This window comes from Ursus maritimus, unplaced genomic scaffold (genome assembly GCF_017311325.1).
Source record: "Ursus maritimus isolate PB19 unplaced genomic scaffold, ASM1731132v1 scaffold_27, whole genome shotgun sequence".
In the NCBI taxonomy this organism is placed as follows: Eukaryota; Metazoa; Chordata; class Mammalia; order Carnivora; family Ursidae; genus Ursus; species Ursus maritimus.
The window spans coordinates 38,393,572-38,413,540 of record NW_024425230.1 but is presented as its reverse complement, the minus strand read 5'-3'; the positions used below and the strand labels follow the sequence as shown (position 1 = coordinate 38,413,540).

General features: G+C 42.0%; 1 protein-coding gene across 8 annotated transcripts in view; it reads left to right on the top strand.

Annotated features, from left to right (window-relative positions):
- Nucleotides 1-19,969, top strand: part of ZNF609 (zinc finger protein 609) — a 258,912-nt gene that overhangs the window by 16,018 nt on the left and 222,925 nt on the right. For 7 of the 8 annotated variants that reach the window (XR_005838159.1, XR_005838158.1, XM_040643118.1 and 4 more), the window contains exon 2: nucleotides 11,379-12,252. Coding sequence is in view for 6 of the 8 variants with exons in the window: in XM_040643118.1 (XP_040499052.1) it covers nucleotides 11,506-12,252 (747 nt within the window). In the remaining 2 variants the exon portion in view is untranslated. The remainder of the gene's footprint in view (nucleotides 1-11,378; nucleotides 12,253-19,969) is intronic. The other variant, XM_040643119.1, reaches the window with a different exon arrangement.

Genomic DNA, 19,969 nt, shown 5'->3' with positions numbered 1-19,969 from the left:
TTTACCCAGGTTCCCCCCAATAGTCATATCTTGCAAAACTATAGTACAGTATCACAACCAGATACTGACATTGATACAGTCTACCCATCTTGTTCAGATTTCTTCAGTTTTACTTGTACCCATTTATGAGTTTATATATTATATAGTTCTCTGCAGTTTTATTACCAACACACTCAAGATACAAAGCAGTTTTATCACCACAAAGGTCTCTCACATTGCCCCCCCCCTTTTTTTACAATTTTATTTATTTGTCAGAGCACAAGAAGGGGGAGCAGCAGAGGGAGAGGGAGAAGCAGGCTCCCCCTGAGCAGGGAGCCCAGTGTGGGGCTTGATCCCAGGACTCTGAGATCATGACCTGAGCTGAAGGCAGACACTTAACCAATGAGCCACCCAGGCACCCCTTATGATAACCTGTTAAGGGAATTCAGGGATGTTTGGGGGAGTATATCCTTTTTATATAATTATTTCAAAACGTGTTTTATTGGGGCACCTGGGTGGCTCAGTCGTTAAGCGTCTGCCTTCGGCTCAGGGCGTGATCCTAGAGTCCTGGGATCAAGCCCCACATCAGGCTCCTCCGCTGGGAGCCTGCTTCTTCCTCTCCCACTCCCCCTGCTTGTGTTCCCTCTCTCACTGGCTGTCTCTCTCTCTGTCAAATAAATAAGATCTTAAAAAAAAAAGTGTTTTATCAAATTAATATATAGACTTTTTTCTTTTTGTCTTTCCATGAACTTTATGTTGCAAATCAAGTAATATTATGGCTTTTAATGAAAAGCAGTAATCCACTTTTTATACCTTCCCACTACCAAGTCTTACTCCCAATAGGCAAAAGCTTTACACTTCTTAAGTCTTTTTCTTAGATTTACTCCTGTATCAAAATAACGATATGCTTTCCACTGTCCTCTTCTTAACAAATCCTCTTAGTATATTTGTGTCACATTTTTGGTTAAATAAGTACTCATTATTTTGTTAAGGACATATTGTTTACTGTTGAGCCATTAAGTATACTGCTATTATGTTTTCTTGTACAGTTTTTGTTTTTTCCGTGATTTAATATCATTAATTACTTTGTTTATTTTGGCTGTTACATCCCTATCACTAATATTTTCAGGTTCTTCCACAGATTTGTAAATCAGATCTCCTCCCAATATAGTCAAACATAGGATAATGCTTAAGTAGTTAGCTTCTTCCTTTCTTTTTTTTTTCTTTCTTTTCCTTCTTACCATTCTCCCTAAATATCCTAGCCTCTGAAGATTGATGCCTTGATTCCCTTTTACCATGACTGCATAAAATGCTGCTTTAGGACCAGGAACATGATCCAGTAATGCAGCTCTCTTGTTCATAGGTATTTACTACTTTACTTTTTTTTTTTTTTAAGTATAATGTGCATGTAATAAAGTACATTAAGTTCACTAAAATTAAGTGTACAACTCAATTTTTATGTATTTGTACAGTCATATAACCACCATCCAGTTCGAGCCCATCCAGTTTCCAGCCCCACAGGATTCCCTCATGCTTCTTCTCAGTCATTAACTACCACCCCCACAGACATGACCACTTCTCTGACTTCTGTCATCTTTGATTTATAGATGTTTAAAATGTGAAAACTGAGTGGTTCGAGTCTGATAGAATTTATCATACATTTAAGTATATACATGAGGGTTCTCAAGAGTCGGTTATGTCCGGAACGCCTGATTTGTGTACTAGCCCTATTTTGGGAAGCACCTGCGTTGTGTATGGATGAAAATATTTGAAGGTTAAGAGAATACTCAGGAGCACATAGGTATTTTAAGAAATGTGGAGACTGTTTTGTTTCCTAACCTTCCCCCTCAACTCTTGATGAACCTGCATCCTTTATCCTAGAGAGAGGAATCCCTATTCTGTTCTAGTAAGTTTGAAGACTGTCAGGTAATTGAGACAGTTTGTAACTAGACACAAATGAAATGGAAGTAAGAATAGAGAGGAGAAATGGCAGCCTGGGCACCATTATGATTCTGCCTATTGAGGAGAAAGCAGTGTTTACGACTTCATTCCTTCATTCTTCCATCCATCCATCCATCCATCCATCCATTTATTCATTTTTTAAAAAAGATTTTATTTATTTATTTGACAGATAGCCAGCAAGAGAGGGAACACAAGCAGGGGGAGTGGGAGAGGAAGAAGCAGGCTCCCAGTGGAGGAGCCCGATGTGGGACTCGATCCTAGAACGCCGGGATCACGCCCTGAGCCGAAGGCAGACGCTTAACGACTGCACTACCCATGCGCCCCCATTTATTCATTTATTTTTAAAAGATTTAGAGCACAAGCGGGAGGGGCAGAAGGAGAAGGAGAGAGAATCTCAAGCAGACGCTGTGCTGAGCACGGAGCCCAGTGTGGGGCTCTATCCCGTGACCCTGAGATCATGACTCAAGCTGGAATCAAGAGTCAGATGCCCAACCAGCTGCGCCTCCCAGGCATCCGTCCCTCCCTCATTTATTGACCAAAATATCTATTGAGGGCTGACTGTAAACCAAACACTATTAGGATATAGTGGTGAGCAAAGGAGACAGCCCCTGTCCTCAGGGTGCTTGCAGTCGAGTGGATGATACCAATATTAATCAAGTCATCACACATATTGGGAGGTAGGATGTGCACAGGGAATGCCTTTCAGTTAAAAGTCATGAGGCAGAGGACAGTGTGGCCCTGAAATAGGGCTGGAGAAGCAGGGTAGACCTGGCTTAGATAGCCTCACACGTGTATATGTGGATTCCACCATTTTTTAATGGCTAGTGTAGATAGTAACTTTTGATAGAATTTTTCTTTGCTCTTCAGAGTTAGTAGAGCATAGTAGCTCTTGTGTACGATTGATTGAGGAAGGGAGGTGAGGTCTATAGAAAGCGAAGGTAATTCCTTGGATTTCCTGAAAAATGCTTGGGTTACTTCCTTTCACTCATGCCCATAAACTTGTCCCACATTATCACCCCCCTTTTAGAGATGAGAAGGTTGACACGGAGAAAAGCTTTCACACAGCAGTTCTGTGTGGAGGGCTGATTTCTTAGGTCTGATTCCTAGCCATCTCCACTATTCACTTTTTTCCTGAGAATTTGACCACCTCTTTCTCTTTAGCACAGAAAGTTTACTTCTGGGGATTAGAACTAAATTATAAAGGCTATATAGTCCTCCGATTATTAGGGGAAAGGGGGATGGTGGAGCTTTATTATTTAGATGATCTTTGCCTTCTGCTTCTTGGCCTACTTACATATAGGTCTCGGTAAGGGTTTTCTCTGTGGATAGTTCCACCAAATGAATCTCTGTAGAGCTGGGACTGAATTATTTACATATTCAGTATGCTGTTTAGCCTATTGCGATATGTATGCTGGCACAGAGCAGTATCAGCAAACACGAAGGCGCTGAGCCTGAGCCCTGTTGAATAGCTATGTCCTGGTGGAAGTGTCAGTTGCTTCTTTGAAATGAAACAGGTCAAGCCTCGTAATCTTTGTCTGAGAATAACAGCCTGTGAGGACCATAAAACTATTCATGAGATGCAGCATAAAAACACTCAGGGACTGAGAGATACTATACGTTTTACTCTTCTGTCCTTAGGTGACACATGGTCAGATGAGCCCTGTTGAATTGGATCCGTCTTCTCGAATTGGCACTGTTAGTCTCTTCTCTATCTGATCCCTCATTGGAGATATAAGCTGAGAGCTATGGTACTTGAGGAGATGACACAGTTCCTTTGTTACAGTAATTAATGTAATAAATTAAGGGAGAGACCCAAGGGAAAGCTGATTGTTTCTCGTTAGAGCCCTAGGTGGAAATTCAGTTTATTAGTGAGCTCCCATGAAGTGTGGCAGGTGGAGAAGGAGATGCCTGTTCTTCCAGCTGGGTAAGCTCAGAGTCACTGAAGGTAGTTTACATGTTGTACTTGCCTCACCAGAGGCTGGCTAAGCACAAACTGATTTCAGGGTAGCCTCTGGAATTTAGGAAAGATGGTATAATATGGTTTTCTTGTAGCAGCTTTGTTGTATCCCATTGGTTTTCTTGACCTTTCCCAGAGGCATCAAACCCACGATTCTCATACAGTTTGGATTGGAAGTCCTGTCCTATCAGTGGGGTCAACACCCTAGTGGATTGGAACAGGTGATAAAAAGAGAGTCCAGATGTTGAAACCGTGAGCTTTGAGATGGGTACGTTGGCCCTGAGGGATTTTTGAAGGAAGACAGAGTCTGTATGTCCCTGTAGTGTAGGGTTTTGAGCAACACCTGAAGATAAGGAGTACCCTAAAGAGAAAACTCAGACTGCTGAGTTCATGGAAGAAAAATGGATTGCCATTTTTCTTTCATAGAACTTAGGTTGATATCAGTACTACCTGTAATTTAATTTGTAGAAAATTTTCAAACATTTTTCCTTTATTTTTGTAAATACCTTGATACTCTGTATAAGGTCTAAGTGTGAAACAATCCTCTTTAAGTTCAGACACTAGAACAGTATAAGATTATTTGAGTCATTTTATATTTTTGAGTTGTCTTACGTTTTTCAAATCTGTATGCTCATAATACACTTAGAACCATGATGGATGCTCCCTCCATTTTATTTTATTTTATTTTTAATTTTAATTTTATTTATCTGACAGAGCACACATGCAGGGCAGGGACAGAGGGAGAGGGAGAAGCAGGCTCTCCACTGAGCAGGGAGCCTGACATGGGGCTTGATCCCAGGACCCTGGGATCATGACCCAAGCCAAAGGCAGACACTTAACTGACTGAGCCACTGAGGTTCCTCTCCCTCCATTTTATAAATGAAAATATTTAATGAAGCAGCTTGGCTAGCGTCAGTGGAAATTTGAGTCCAGAAATCACATCTCTCTTTCTCTTTTTTTTCTTTAAATAAACTCGACACTCAACACGGGGCCTGAACTCACCCTGAGATCAAGAGTAGCATGTTTTAGGGGGCACCTGGGCAGCACAGTCAGTTAAGCTTCCAGCTATTGATGTGGGCTGAGGTCATGATCTCAGGGTCGTGAGGTCAAGCCCCACATCTGGCTCTGTGCTCAGCGGGGAGTCTGCTTGAGATTCTCGCTTGCTTTCCCTCTCCTTTCTCTCACCTTACTCAGCAGAGGGAGAGAGAATCTCAAGCAGACACCCTGTCTAGCATGGAGCCAACTGGGGGCTCAGTCTCACAACCCATGAGATCACATGACCTGTGCCAAAATCAAGAGTCCTGTGTTCAACCAGCTGAGCCACCCAGGTTCCCCAGTAAATAAATCTTAAAAAAAAAAATAATAGGGTGCTTGGTGGCACAGTTAGTTAAGCATCTGACTCTTGGTTTCAGCTCAGGTCACGATGTCAGGGTTACGAGATTGAGCCCGAAGTTAGGCTCCACGCTCAATGTGCAGTCTGCTTAAGATCTCCCCCATGCCCCCGCGCCCCCCCACCTGCCGCCACACACACACTCAGATAAATATATAAATCTTAAAAAAAAGAAAAAAAGTTGCATGCTCTACTGACTAAGCCAACCAGGTACCCCCAGAAATCACTCTTTTTTTAAGTTTATTTTTTTAGAGTAATCTCTATGTGACGTGAGGCTCGAACTCACAACCCCAAGATTAAGAGTTGCATGTTCTTCCAGTTGAGCCAGCCAGGTGCCCCAGAAATCGTATCTTGATTCTGAGTTCAGTGCTCTTTTTTCTACACCATGCTATCTTAAAATTGAGTATAGCAGTTTTTTTGTGTGTGTGTGTGTTGTTTTATTTTGTTTTGTTTTGTTTTACCATACAGCTTTTGGAGGGAAATACCTAGCCAGACAGATCACCCTCACATTTAAATGTGTATGACCTGTATGGTCCCGAGCAGATGATGCACACTCATATACGGCTGTCATTCACTCAGGCCAAAGCCTATAAGAAGATTGATCCAAAACCCGGAAGAAGAGGCGTGGACAGATAAATTTACAGTAGAACGGCATTGGACTATTTGCTACTTAGACCAGATTATCTGTGGGTAATTGTCAGTTAAAGAGATACTCTCTCTTTATAGTCCTCTAGGGAGAAGTAGTGTCCTTACTATGTTTGAACATCATGATGTAGGGTCAGTTGCTGCTTATGTCCTCTGGGCAGGGAGGAGACCTCACATGCAGACTCTTTCTCATTCTTAGCCATCTTGAAGTCCTTGTTCATTCCTGAGGTAGGAAAGTAGTGTGATCTATGACATGTGCCTTAAAAAAGTAAATAACGACCCAAAATATGTGATTACAAACCAGTCTGCGGGCTGGAAATCTGAGAGATGGAATTGGGTTCCAGAGATTTGAACTTTTGTTGTTATAGGTACAGGATATAGGGGTGATTGTCATGGCCTATCTTGGTCCCTTAGCTATATTCATGCAGAGAGGAGTTGTTGGTGATCAGGTGCAAGAACAAAGAATAAATGGTACTGATAAGTAATTCCAGAGGCTGGTGAATTGTGGTCCTAAATAAGAAAGTGTAGTACAATTAGAAGGAGAGAAGAGAGGGGAAAATATATACAGTTGCTCTTACAAGTTGAAAGTATCTTGTGGTCTCTCTAAAGTATTGGTTCTTCTGATTCTGCACTTTCTCTGCCATGGAAGCAAGAGGTCAGTGCTTTTCATTTCCAGCAAGCATGTTAGTTGCCCTACCTCCTGGGGTTAAACATCTCTGCAATGACCTGTCAGAGAATTGATTATTAGCAGTCTAAAGCCAGGGATGCTGTAGGGAGCAGATGGGAAGTGGTTTGGCTGCTGCAGTCAGGCTGATTAAAGAATCCTTGGCAATTTTACAGTTTATCTTTGGAAATGTACCACCAAAGTTACTGTGAAGCCTGCAGGGTTTGGAAAACTGGATTTCTAAGAAGTCACCTGGTTAAAAGTAGTACTTATGAAAACTCTTAATACTCTCAGAAATAGGACAGTGACTCTCTAAAGAACATTGGGACTACTAAAGATCAGTCCTCAGGATATGTTTTCTTTGTTTGCATCCTGGTCCAGAAATTCTGGGTAGTTTTCTAGGAAGGAAAGCACTTTTTGGTAGCTACATTAATAGCATTATAGATTTGAAAAAGGCCCTAGGCATGTCCAGACTACCCCCTACCACACATAGAGGAATTCTTTATGTAATTTGTTTGACAGATGATTATGCTTTTTCTACTCAGTACTTTCAGTGATAAAGATATGGCTTCATTAAGCATCGTGGGCCATTGTTGTAAATCTCAGGTTATTGAATTTCTTCCTGAGTTAAAACATCTGTCTTCTATAACTTCTTCTCACTGGTCCTGTTTCTACCCTCAGGATCACAGGATAAGTTTCTCTCTTCCACATTTCAACCATCAGATATTTGAAGCTCACCAGCCTGTCTCCCTTCAGTATTCTCCTTTCCAGACTAAGGAATACCAATTTGTAAGACCTTTGCTCTTAATGAAAAATGGCTTTTTGATCTTTCAGTGTACCATTCTGGATATCCTTCTATTTAATGAGTATCACTTAAAATGTAGAACCTGGAGAGCGTCTGCCTTCGGCTCAGGGCGTGATCCTGGCGTTATGGGATCGAGCCCCACATCAGGCTCCTCTGCTATGAGCCTGCTTCTTCCTCTCCCACTCCCCCTGCTTGTGTTCCCTCTCTTGCTGGCTGTCTCTCTCTCTCTGCCAAATGAATAGATAAAATCTTTAAAAAAAAAATGTAGAACCTGGAAATGAGCACAGACCACCAGATGTTCAAATTTTCATCTCCAGCTCCCCTTTGAGAAGAATCATATTAAAAAATAAAAATAATGGCAATATATCTTGTTTACTAGAAAAAAACAAAACAATTTGCCAGGACATACAGAATTGGGACAAGAGGAATTTGAGGAAGTGTCTTTCCTTACTAGTGTTAAGGCTGAACTTTGAGTTCTACATTATCATAGGCATTGATTTTACCTCAGATCTCTTTTAGGAATAATTTTTAATATCTGCATCCAGTTTACTTTTCAGATTACAAAATCAGTTGGTATTTGTGTTTATAAATGTTTATTCACATTTATGCTACTGAACTGATTTTAGGGCTTCAGATAGTTTTTAACAAGACAGATATATACTACGTGTTCTTTGAAAATCTATTACCTTTTTTTAATAGACTATTTATTTAAGAGAGAGAAAGAGCACGCACGAGAGCAGGGGGCTGGGGAAGGAGCAGAGGGAGAGGGACAAGCAGACTCTGTACTGAGTGCCTGACATAGGCTCCATTCCAGGACCCTGAGGTCATGACCTGAGCCAAAACCAAGAATTGGACATCCAACTGACTGAGCCACCCAGGTGCCCCTATTACTTTTATACATGACAGAAAACTTGACTCTATGTAAGACTTGACTAACAACCTTTTTTCTTCAAAATTCTGTAGATTTTTCATTCTTTTTAAACATTTAATATTGCAGAGCAGTCTGAGGTTTGCCCAGTTTTTGTCCTTATAATTGGAGAATTTTGCCAGAATGTGTGCAAGTTGGCTTTTTAAATAGACTTTGCTGAAAGAGTAGTAAACCTTTTTAATCTGCATGCAGGATCTTTTTCAGCTCTAGATATTATTCATTTATTATGTCTTAATGGGTTGCTTTCCTCCCACTTGTTCTAGTCTCCTCAGTTTTCTTTTCAGTGCTATTAAATGGTGTATCTCTCTCAGTTTCTCTCATTTTCTTTTTGCTGTCCTTTTTGATCATGTTTTTAGAAAAATATCTCAAGTTTTCTTGTAGTTTATTGAATCATTTCCCACAATTTCAGTTCTGTGCTTTTTTGATTTCTGTGTGAATTTTAATAGGTAGTGCGTTTTTTGTTTCCTTGCTTCTTCCTTTTTAAAAAATGTCATATCCTCTTTTCCTTTTGTCTAAGTTCATATCCTTTCATTTCTGCCTGTTTTCTTCTTAATGCTATCTCTTCCTTGCTGGCATACTTCATTTATCCTGCTCCATATGACAGGTCAGCCAGTATAGTAAAGTGAGAACTGTCATAAGCTCTCTGAGCACTATCATTTTTATGTACCTTATATTCTTTCCTCCAGAGTCTCTCTTCCATCACAGTCCTCTTTTTTGAGGAAGGTTGTGTTTGTTCTGTTTTTTAGAGGAAGGTCTTTTGAAAAGTTGTTTTTCCAAGGTTAAACAAACATAGGGTTGTTTTAATGGTTGAATTACATACTGATGATAGTGCGGCTTGGGAGAAAAGTGGGTGAGTCTTAGGTGAATGTGAATTTGTGATATTCTATGCCTAGCCACAGTTGCAAAGATTGCAGAGGTAATAAATTATGATGTTGGAGAGAACTATGCTTTAATGATGCACTATAGTACAGATTCAGCTGGCGTTCCCTTTTCTAGAAATGGTTGCTGTCCCTCATAATGGAATTATTTTCAGTACCATTTCCACTGCCTTATTTACTGCTGTATTCCCAGCACCTAGGTTTAGAGCCTAGCACATAGTAGGTAATAAATACAAATTTTTTTTTTGAATGAATGAAAATGTGCTATACTAGTATTTACTGGGGGCCAAGTCTTCTTCGGTGGTATTGAGAATTCCAAACATTTTAATAAAAAGTTTCTTTAAAATTCTAGATATTTGGGGCGCCTGGGTAGCTCAGTCGGTTAAGTGTCTGCCTTCAGCTCAGGTCATGATCCCAGAATCCTGGGATTGAGCTCTGTGTCAGGTTCCCTGCTTAGCAGGGAGTCTGCTTCTCCCTCTAGCCCCGCCCCCACTCATGCTCTCTGTCTCTCTCAAATAAATAAAATAAATCTTTAAAAAATAAAATAAAATTCTAGATATTTTCAGGGGTATCATTTCTCTGACTTCAGGGGTAATGTTTCCTTTACCTTGTGGGTGGCATTTTTCCATAGTTCCCACTTCATGTCCCCCCTTCCCCCCAATTTGTTCTTCCTTTTATAAAGTAAGATCTCTGTAGACTCAATGCCAGCAGTAGTTGTTCCTAATGGTACTAAGCTCTCTACTTGTGTAAAGGATGTATTTTCTTCTCAGATCTTCAGTTAAATGGCAAATTAATATGCACACCTTTCTCTCTTAAGTCCCAGTTACTAGCAGGCATTTTACTTGGTACAGCTCTGCTGTCTTGGGGTGATGTTTTCTCTTGTAACTGCACCCTCGTTCTTTGATACTGTCTTGAGAGAGTAGGTGAAAAAGTACAATTTGTCTTGTCTCTGTCCTATCTGTAGCATTTATAATTGGAAATCCACTTTGTAGGGTTAATTGTGCCACTACTGGTTTGCTCTTTGCTCTGTTATTTTATGAGCATTCTTTTCTAAATGGATATAGAAAGATGGTGGACAGGGGAGTGAGCAAGAACAGAATTCTTTCGCTTTGTCATAAAGTAATACCTGGATGGTATTTGTTGGCTGTCAGGTTTTCTAGATGGTACACTCCCGAAGTCTCATGAGCCGGGAGACCGGAGAGTTATAAATTGTCTCCCTCCCTCCCCCACTTTTTTAGCCAGCCTGTTTCATGTGGTGAGGCCTTGGTATTTATCAATAGCATGCCGCCAATCTATATAAAAATGTGAAGAATTATTTCACACTCTGCTGTTAAGGGTTTTAGTGGTGTTCAGTCAGGGTAAAATTTTTTCGTGTGTGTGTGTGTGTCTTCATAGATATTTTAGTGGGACGTGGGAAAGGCTACACTGAATTATGCTATTTGGACATAATTTGAAACCTGAAGTTGAATAAAGTTTGTTTATCTGAAATTAAGCTGATTGGTTGAGTCCTCTCTAAGGATTGTCTCCTTTAGTTGCAATATTTGTCCTCTATCCTAATGTTATATTTTTCCTAGTTCTGCTTGCTTTTTCTCTTTCACTCTTATCCATAGTAAGATTTTTTCCCCAAAAAAACAGAATGACAAGGAATCCATATTATTTTTAGTAGGGACAGGCCCTGTTCATAGAGGGCTCTCACAGCCTTTGCAAGTCCATGTTCTGAGTCTCTGATAATTCAAGAAGAAGCAAGGAGAAAGGGGGTATGAGTAAAGTTGTGCTAGAGCTTGAATCTGTTATGTGCCAGGGCATGTATTGATTGAGGGAAGATTGCCAGCTGGCAGTGGTAGTAGAAATAAGTCTCTTGGGAATGGGAAACTAACTCTAGAGGATTCCTAGTTAAGACTTACACAGAATTTGGAAATACTGTACTCTCCCCTGGGGAGATGGAAAGGGAATTTGGAAATACTGTACTCTCCCCTGGGGAGATGGAAAGGGAATTAAGTTTTCCCTGGTCCAATGTGACTTGGTTAGAAATACAATTGAACCTGTTTGTCTTGTCCATTGTGATGTGATAGCCCCCTAGGAACAGTCTGTTTTGTGTGGGAGTTTATTTCAGGCTGTCTCCTTGCCTGTATTGTTTCCTTTAACAGCTCTTTAAATTTTCTTTTTCCAGCAATGATGTTGTCCACTGGGCATGTACTGACCAATGTGGCAGGTCTGAGAACATAGCTGAAGCTGAAAATAGGAAAGCTGGGGGCAAGGAAGAGCCTTGAATCTTGAGGTGGGACGTTGACTCTAAGATGTCCTTGAGCAGTGGAGCCTCCGGAGGGAAAGGAGTGGATGCAAACCCGGTTGAGACATACGACAGTGGGGATGAATGGGACATTGGAGTAGGGAATCTCATCATTGACCTGGACGCCGATCTGGAAAAGGACCAGCAGAAACTGGAAATGTCAGGCTCAAAGGAGGTGGGGATACCGGCTCCCAATGCTGTGGCCACACTACCAGACAACATCAAGTTTGTGACCCCAGTGCCAGGTCCTCAAGGGAAGGAAGGCAAATCAAAATCCAAAAGGAATAAGAGTGGCAAAGACACTAGCAAACCCACTCCAGGGACTTCCCTGTTCACTCCAAGTGAGGGGGCAGCTAGCAAGAAAGAGGTGCAGGGACGCTCAGGAGATGGTGCCAATGCAGGAAGCCTGGTTGCTGCTATTGCTCCCAAGGGCTCAGAGAAGGCCGCTAAGGCATCCCGCAGTGTAGCCGGCTCTAAAAAGGAGAAGGAGAACAGCTCATCTAAGAGCAAGAAGGAGAGAAGCGAAGGATTGGGGACTTGTTCAGAAAAGGATCCTGGGGTCCTCCAGCCAGTTCCCTTGGGAGGACGGGGTGGTCAGTATGATGGAAGTGCAGGGGTGGATACAGGAACTGTGGAGCCACTTGGGAGTATAGCTATTGAGCCTGGGGCAGCGCTCAATCCTTTGGGAGCTAAACCGGAGCCAGAGGAAGGGGAGAATGAGTGTCGCCCGCTAAAGAAAGTCAAGTCTGAAAAGGTAAGAGGTGGCCAGATCTGGCTGCCTACTGCCAGTCAGAACTGCCCTGGACTAACCACCAAATGCTTTGTGCACTCTGTGGGAGGCTCATTAGTTTGTGGGTAATGACCAATTACAAGGTCAGAGCAGCTGGTAATGATAATGTGGTTTTGTTCCAAATTAGGGGATTCTCTACGGATTCATTAACAGCAGGCCTGGGCATTTTGAGAATATCTATTGTTGGGGGCAGCTACTTGGTAGAATGAATTTTCTCTAAGTCAAGTTGAGAACCCATCACCTTGTCCTTGTCCCACCCTCAGATACTTGTTGCTGGAGACTGGCATCAACCTTTATGTGGTCCCCAGCTTGCTGGTATTTCATCCTCAGAGTCATTGATAAACTTAGTAAGTTGATGATAGGCTTTCGGTTGAGTGCTGTTCTTAATGGAATAAATGGTGCTGTTGTGTTTTTGGAAGAGAAAAGTTTAAATAAGTTCATGGTATGATATCTACCACGTGTTCTATTGGTGGCTACCAATGAGCAAAGGGGCAGGTAAATAAGGGAGCAGGAGGTACTGACTGTACTAAGAGGTACTTAATCAGGCCTTATGAGTTAGCATTGTGGCTCTGCATGTTTGGCCTTAAAAGAGATTCTTTGGCCACCAAAAGTATAGTTCGTGGCCAAGTATCTCCCTCAACTATTGGTAATCAAAGTGTCCTGGTGGTTTAATAGCTGCCAAACAGTGTAATGATACCTTACCTTCTGCTTGAGTTGGAAGGACAGGTGCTTGCAGCCCCAGGAGGGGCTCTCCTCCTCTGGGAAGATGATCTTAGTTCATGTCTCAGGAAATAGAGCTTGCAGGGCTGGAGCAGAGTAGGTGTGAGTGTAGGGTCAGCTCAGGCTGCCTTAAACTTCAGCAGCTTACAGTTTCCTGCAAAGCGGCCGGCCTGATGATGAGCTCTTCATCGGCTCTTGATTTTTCCGCTCTGTGTTTTGCTCACCCTGTGTTTTCAGCTGATCCCAGCAGATGCAGTATGAATTGGTTTCTCTGTAATTACATCAGCTGCAACAGGGAATACCTATTTCCATATGTAAGTTTAATAAATAGAGGCTGCATGTGTATGTTTGTGTGGTGGTGCCCTCTCCGTGCCTGGATTCCAGTGGTAGCTTGTGCTTTCTTTGCTGTAGGTATTTTGGTCTTTGCCTCCGGCACATCTGTAGCTCTTAGCAACATCTGGGCTTCCCTGGTAACAGGGCTGTGAATTTTCTTCCACTAATAACACAATGGTTCATTCCCTTTCACCAGAGGCAGCTGCCAGAGAGAAGCTGCCTATGTTTAGGTGACAGATGCTATAGTCCACCTCAGCAGCGTCAAGTTCCAGCTGGCTACTGGCATGGCTCGTCCTGTGCTGGCTGTGATTTACCATTTTCTCTGGGGTGCAGATGGATAATACTGTTTTAAAGAGGCCTAGGAGTACCAGGAGTTCTTGCTTCTGTTCCAGGCCCATTAGACTGTTCCCTACATCTGGCTGCGATAAACTCTTGCCATATATCCATGTTCATAATTATTGTTCTTCCTGTGCTGAAAAGTGGCCACTTTTTCTTTTCTTTTTTTTTTTAAGATTTATTTATTTATTTGACCGAGAAAGAGCACACATGCATGCACAAGTAGGGGGAGCAGCAGGCAGAGGGAGAGGGAGAAGCAGGCTCCCCATGGCGCAGGGAGCCTAATTCGGGGCTCTATCCCAGGATCCTGGAATCATGACCTGAGCCAAAGGCAGACGCTCAACCGACTGAGCCACCCAGGCACTCCGAAAAGTGGCCACTTCTGAGAGTGGACTTCATTTTCCTTTCTGTTTAGAACTCTTGACTCATGTTGCAATCTTGTAGGCCCAGTAGTCATCCGCAGGTGAAAGGATTAATGATGCTGAGCTTCCTGTTGGATTTAAGTCTAAATGTCCATGATAGTCTCCAACAGAGTAGCAAGTGGAACCTGTTTTCTCTTGGAGGTCCAGCGACCAGTTGGGTGGCTGCCCTTCAGATTATAATTCGGCTGAAAGGTACGGCATATTCAGCTAAGAAAACACCTTGGTGCCAGGGTGGTTTGCCCTTTCATAATGTACCTGTGGTATATAAGCCTTGTCTCCCAAGGAGACTGACAGTGGGGCAATGGAATGAGAGAGAAAAGGGAGAGAGACCACTTCAGTTTTTGGAAGAAAGATAAAATTGCTGGGAAGTACTTTTAGAAGCAGAAAGTTGCTGTGCAGCTTGATGTTACTATAAGCCAAAACCTGGTTTCTCAATTCCTTTCCCTGTTCCCTCAACCCTTTTGAACAGTCTGGTTCTGGGGTTCCTTTCCATAAAGCCTTTGTTCATTGAAATAATTATTTAAATAAATGTTTGGAAGTTGCTAGGAGATGAAAACACTGTGCAGGGAGAGAATGTTTCTGGAATGGGAGGAGGGGAAGACTTAAGGGAAAAGAAGGCTAGGAATCTTAGAGCAGATCAACTTTTGGGAAACAAGGACTCCAGGGTTTAGGGCATAATAGGGGCTCAGTGATGATTACTACTATAGCTTATACATTAAGGCTTTGAAAACTTTTAAGATTTTCTCTCTGAGATAATGGGCTTGCCTATGCCTCAATTGGTTTGGAATGTTCCTTCTATGTGGGGACTATATGAACCAATAGAACTAAAAGAGCAAAACAGATGTTTTGATATAATCTGGGAATTATATACTTTGAGCTGGCAGCTCTCAGGAAGAAAGAAAACTCATAAAATTTGGGAAATGTCTTGACTGATATCTCCCCCAAACCATGTCTGCCTACCCCCTCACCACCACCTTGGAAATAGGGGAGAAGACAAATAGAGTTTGGGGTGTAGGTTGGAATTGTCACATGTCTACCACTAGCTAATAAGGGATATTTGAGTATTCAAATTATTTACCTCAGGACCTTCTCATCTAGGTAGGTATCTTAGGCCGTGGCTCAGGGAATTTCCTATCAGCCAAGGATGTGAATTTCCCTTCATGGGATCCTACTTAGGCTCCACCACACCTTTCTCTGGAAGGGCTCACTGTGCTGTTTCCCAGAGTTCTAAGAGACCAGAAATGGCTCTTAGCAACTGCTGCTGCCCTGAATTGTTATTGAACACTCCTGTTCATACTTCCTGCCCGCTGAAGAGATGGGGGAGGGAATGGTGAGGAATAAACAAGACAGAGCTTTTTGGCTCCTGCCTGTTGCCTTGCCTTTGGTTTGATTGATAGATTGTTAAGTTAGGGATGGAAGGGGAGAAAGGGTGCCTGCCTGAATGTTCCAAGCTTAGAGTTTAGTGCTTGCATTGCCATTCTGACAGGCAAGAAAAAAAGAATTTACAAACCACAGAAGGCAGTGATGTATCTGTGCTGAGTCCTGCAATACAGACTCCTGTCAGAGTCAGTGCTTAAACCAGGAATTTAAGGTGAGACTCATTTTTTCAAATCATGTATAGTAACCAGTAGGCTCTATTGGCTAAAGGATCTAGAGGTTTGCAGCCAGAAGCTCCTCTGGCCTTTTTAGCTGCTGTTTTTGATCTTGCAAGGTAGAAACAGTCTACAGTTGTTCCCCCCTCCCCCGCCCCGTTTTGGGTCTCAGCTTCTGCTACTCTCAGACTGCTGCGTATATTACCACTTCCCCCCTTAGTTTAGGATACAAAAAAAAAACCCATTAAGTGTGCTCTTTGCTCTTTCCCTTTCTCATCATGCTTGCTATCATATCCTGTGTTCTAAGAGCATCTTCCTTTGCCCTTGGTTTTGTTTTCCTGCCCTAGTTTATGCCTCCCAGCTCAGTTCTCTCGTGTTACAATCCCTCATTGCCCAGTCAAGGTCGGGTCTCTTTTTTTCCTTCTGATCCAAGGCTTTCTCTCTTAAAGCCTTCCTCCTTCACTAGCTGTTTTTTCTCAGCTATTGATGGCGTAGCAGTCAGCCATGCTTCCTGAAGCCAAATGCCCTCAAGCATTTTCCTACATGGAAAAAATTAAAAAAGTTGATATTTCTGTGGGACAGAGATGCAACAGAGCCTGAGCTTAATTTATTTTTTCTTTAGTAGCTCTGTTTTCCATCTGTGTGTTGTAATTCAAGGAGGGCCCACAGAAAAATTATCTTGTCCAATCTCCTCATTTTATGGAAGAAGAAACTAAGACCAGGGAGGTCATGTGACTTGCCTAGGCTCTCGCGGTAGTCGGTAACAAAGCCAGGCTTAGAAACCAGTTTTTTGGTGACCGGGTTCTTATGGCATATTGTTACTCTGGGGTTATTAAAAAGTCTTCAGCTGTTATGAGGGATTCTCTGTTTTCCCACTCTAAAAACTACCTTAGAAACACTGGATGTGAATTCCCAGATACTCTTGAAACTGTTTTCGTTGTTTTTCTTACTGCTTTTAACATTGTAGATGCTTAGTAAACAAAGGATCCTTGAGTTTAGGTTTCTTTGGTATGATGACAGTGTTTGCAAAGAACTATTTACAGCTGGTGTTAAACCTATCCTATTATCCTATTATATATAAAAAGGGAAAGTTACTTTTTAAACTGCTACTTTGAGCTTGGTTTTGTGTGTGTGTGTGTGTTTTCTGGAATATTGCATTCAAATTTCCATTCTTGGACATGTCACTAGTAGGCAGACTTTAAATGTATTGTGGATATTAACGGTTCATAAAGACATGATATATACTGTTGAATGCCATTTATCCAGTACATTAACTGAGTGCATTTTATTTATTTTTATTTAAAAAATTTAATTGAGGTATAGTTGACAATTTGAGTGCATTTTAGATTCCAGGTATTGTGCTTGGTGCTCGGTATATACTAGTGAATAAAACAGAGAAGTTTCGTGCTCTTTGGATCTTACAGTTGACCATCTATAGTAGAGTCCCTAAAAGTGTGGCCCGTAAAACCATGTGTATCACATCACCCGAGTGTCAAAATGCAGATTCTTGACCCTTACCCAGTTCTAAATAAGTTACAGGAGTCGGGGCCCAAAACTCTTCCAGAAGTCTCTCCAGATAATCGCTATGTACTTTAACATTTGAGAGCCATTGTGAATTTTCTTTTTCATCTGAGAATTGGGAACCACTTCTGACATAAAACGCTAGCTTTCTTTCTAAACTTAAATTTCACATCAACTTTTACGTATAACTTAGCAGTTAAGAGTATAAACTCTGGAGCCAGACTACCTGATTTGTACCCCAGCTTTGCCACTTATTAACCCAGTGATCTTGAGGAAGTTAACTGCTCTACCTCAGTTTTTTTCACCTGCAAAATAAGGAAAACAATAGTTCCTAGTAGGCTTGTTATAACATTAAATTAGTTAATGCATATAAAACATTTTGAACAATGTGTGGCATTCATTAGGAAGCATTCAATAAATATTAGAGAGAAAAACATGATGTAAAATATGTCTCAGTCTGCCCTAGGCAATAATGGGCTGAAATATAACCACATTCCACCTTTATAGGAAGCCCAGTATAAATAGATAAGCATGTTGACTAAGATTTTGAGCACTGTGTGTGGTCAGAAGAAGATCCAAACCTGGGTTGGGAAATTTTCATGCTGGTGATGGGTTCTAAAGCTCCTGATATTTATAGTGAGGTTTGGAGAAGGGGAGAGACTGAAAATTGGCTTTAAAAGACCTTGAAGTAGCCTGTTGAATTTCACATTTCATATAAATTGAGTTTCCTTTCTGGCCATATCCCTGATATGGGGTTTGGTATGTTGGATAGATGTTATTGTGGGTTTGCCAGGCTGTGCAATCTCATATATGCTGAAAGAGCACTAAATGCTTTTTGTTTCTACACAAGAGTACATGGAAAATCTAAGTCCCAGTTCTTAATCTTCCTCCCCCAGTGCGAACTTGTATTTTTGCCATTTGGGTATAAGAGCTTTTACCAGCAGAGCTCATCCAGGGAGGCAGCAGGGCTTGGGCTTTCAGGCTGGAGGTGGCAGTAACATACACAGCTGAGATCCTGCCACTGCTGGCTGGCCGAGCCCTCCTCTCTGTGGTTTTTCACTCTTCAAGCCATGCTTGAGTAACCCGCCTCCAGAGCTGCTGACAGGGCCGTGTTCAGAGGCCTTGGAAATTACACTGTTCATTTCCTTATCATCCCCTGACCTGCAGTGCAGAGCCTTCTGGTGCAGGAACAAGGCAGAAAAAAATCCAGACGGCTCCCAGCCAGCATGTGTCAAGGGCTACAAAGAAGGAAATTGGACTTGCTCACTTCAAAACCATGGGGTTAGGCTTTGATTTTTGGTTCCTGCCGAGAGTTATTTGTGTGTGTGTGCGCGCATGTTCCGTCTCCATGTATATGTATAGAATGAGTCTGTGCATGGCAGAGCTGTAGAGGAGGAGCGTCTGAAAGTCGAGAGCAGAGGGAAGATTGCTTTTTCTCTTCGGTTAATTTCCCAGTTGTGCCATTGGGATGGAACTGGAAGGATTAGCATCAGGAAGGTGCCAAGCCATATTAATATTTTAAAATATATTTCTCTTGGTACAGTTTAGTCATGGTTGACAGCACCCACCTAAGTAAGAAGTTTCCCTGGCAGGCTGAGGAGACATTTTTAACAAATCCTATGCTTGAAGTCATTCATCCTAGATGACATTGACGTAATCAATGTTTAAGCTACCTGAGAAAGGATAAAGTTTGGGTCAGTCTTGCGTAAGAAGAACAGCTCTTTGAGATGGAGGATAGTGTGACAAAAGAGAGACAGACAAAAGGAATTTATAGCATTTTGAGGTTTTCTGTTTATAGGGCAAAATACTATTATATTTTTAGAACCTGTCCTCGATTTTTTAGTATTACAAAACAATCTACCTCCTTTTTCTTTTGGCGTGTCTCTGGCCCTAGGACACCGAAAGGAAACACTTTCAGGCTGAAGAAGTAAAATGTGGATGGTGACAGGCCCTTGAGCAGAATTTTACAGTCATTCTGTTCTTAATTTTCCTTTTTTGGATTTCTACTATCTTAATGTCATTGGTGATATTGGGGCCTTTGTGAAGTGGGGGAAAAAAGAAGTCTTTTAGCTTTCAGACCCTGGAGGTTTTTTTAAGTTCTAAGTGTCTCTCTTGTTAGAAGTACTCTGTAGAGAAGTGTTTTCACATGAGAAAATGATAGCTAAGGTGAGAGGGGATTACTTCCTTTTAACCTTTTCATAAAGCAGTAGTCCCTGTACCAGCAGCAGCAGCATCTGGGAACTTGTTAGAAATTCAGACGAGATGGGGTGCATTCAGGGTGGTATGGCCGTAGACTAGAAATTCAAATATCAGGGGCGCCTGGGTGGCTCAGCCGTTAAGCGTCTGCCTTTGGCTCAAGTCATGATCCCCGAGTCCTGGGACGGAGCCCCGCATCGGGCTCCCTGCTCGGCGGGAAGCCTGCTTCTTCCTCTCACACTGCCCTTGCTTGCGTTCCCCCTCTCGCTGTCTCTCTCTGTCAAATAAATAAATAAAATCTTAAAAAAAAAGAAGAAGAAGAAGAAGAAATTCAAATATCAGGACCCATCTCAGTCCCCCAAAACATAAACTCTGGGGTTGAGGCCCAACAATTTGTGTTCTAACAGTAGCTCTTTCTTTGACCATGTTACACACCAAAGTTTAAGATCTGCTGTCATAGAGCACCTTCACCTTTTATTTTATTTGTTTATTTTTAAACATTTTGTTTATTTGTCAGAGCGCAGAAGCAGGGGGAGTGGCAGGCAGAGGGAGAAGCAGGCT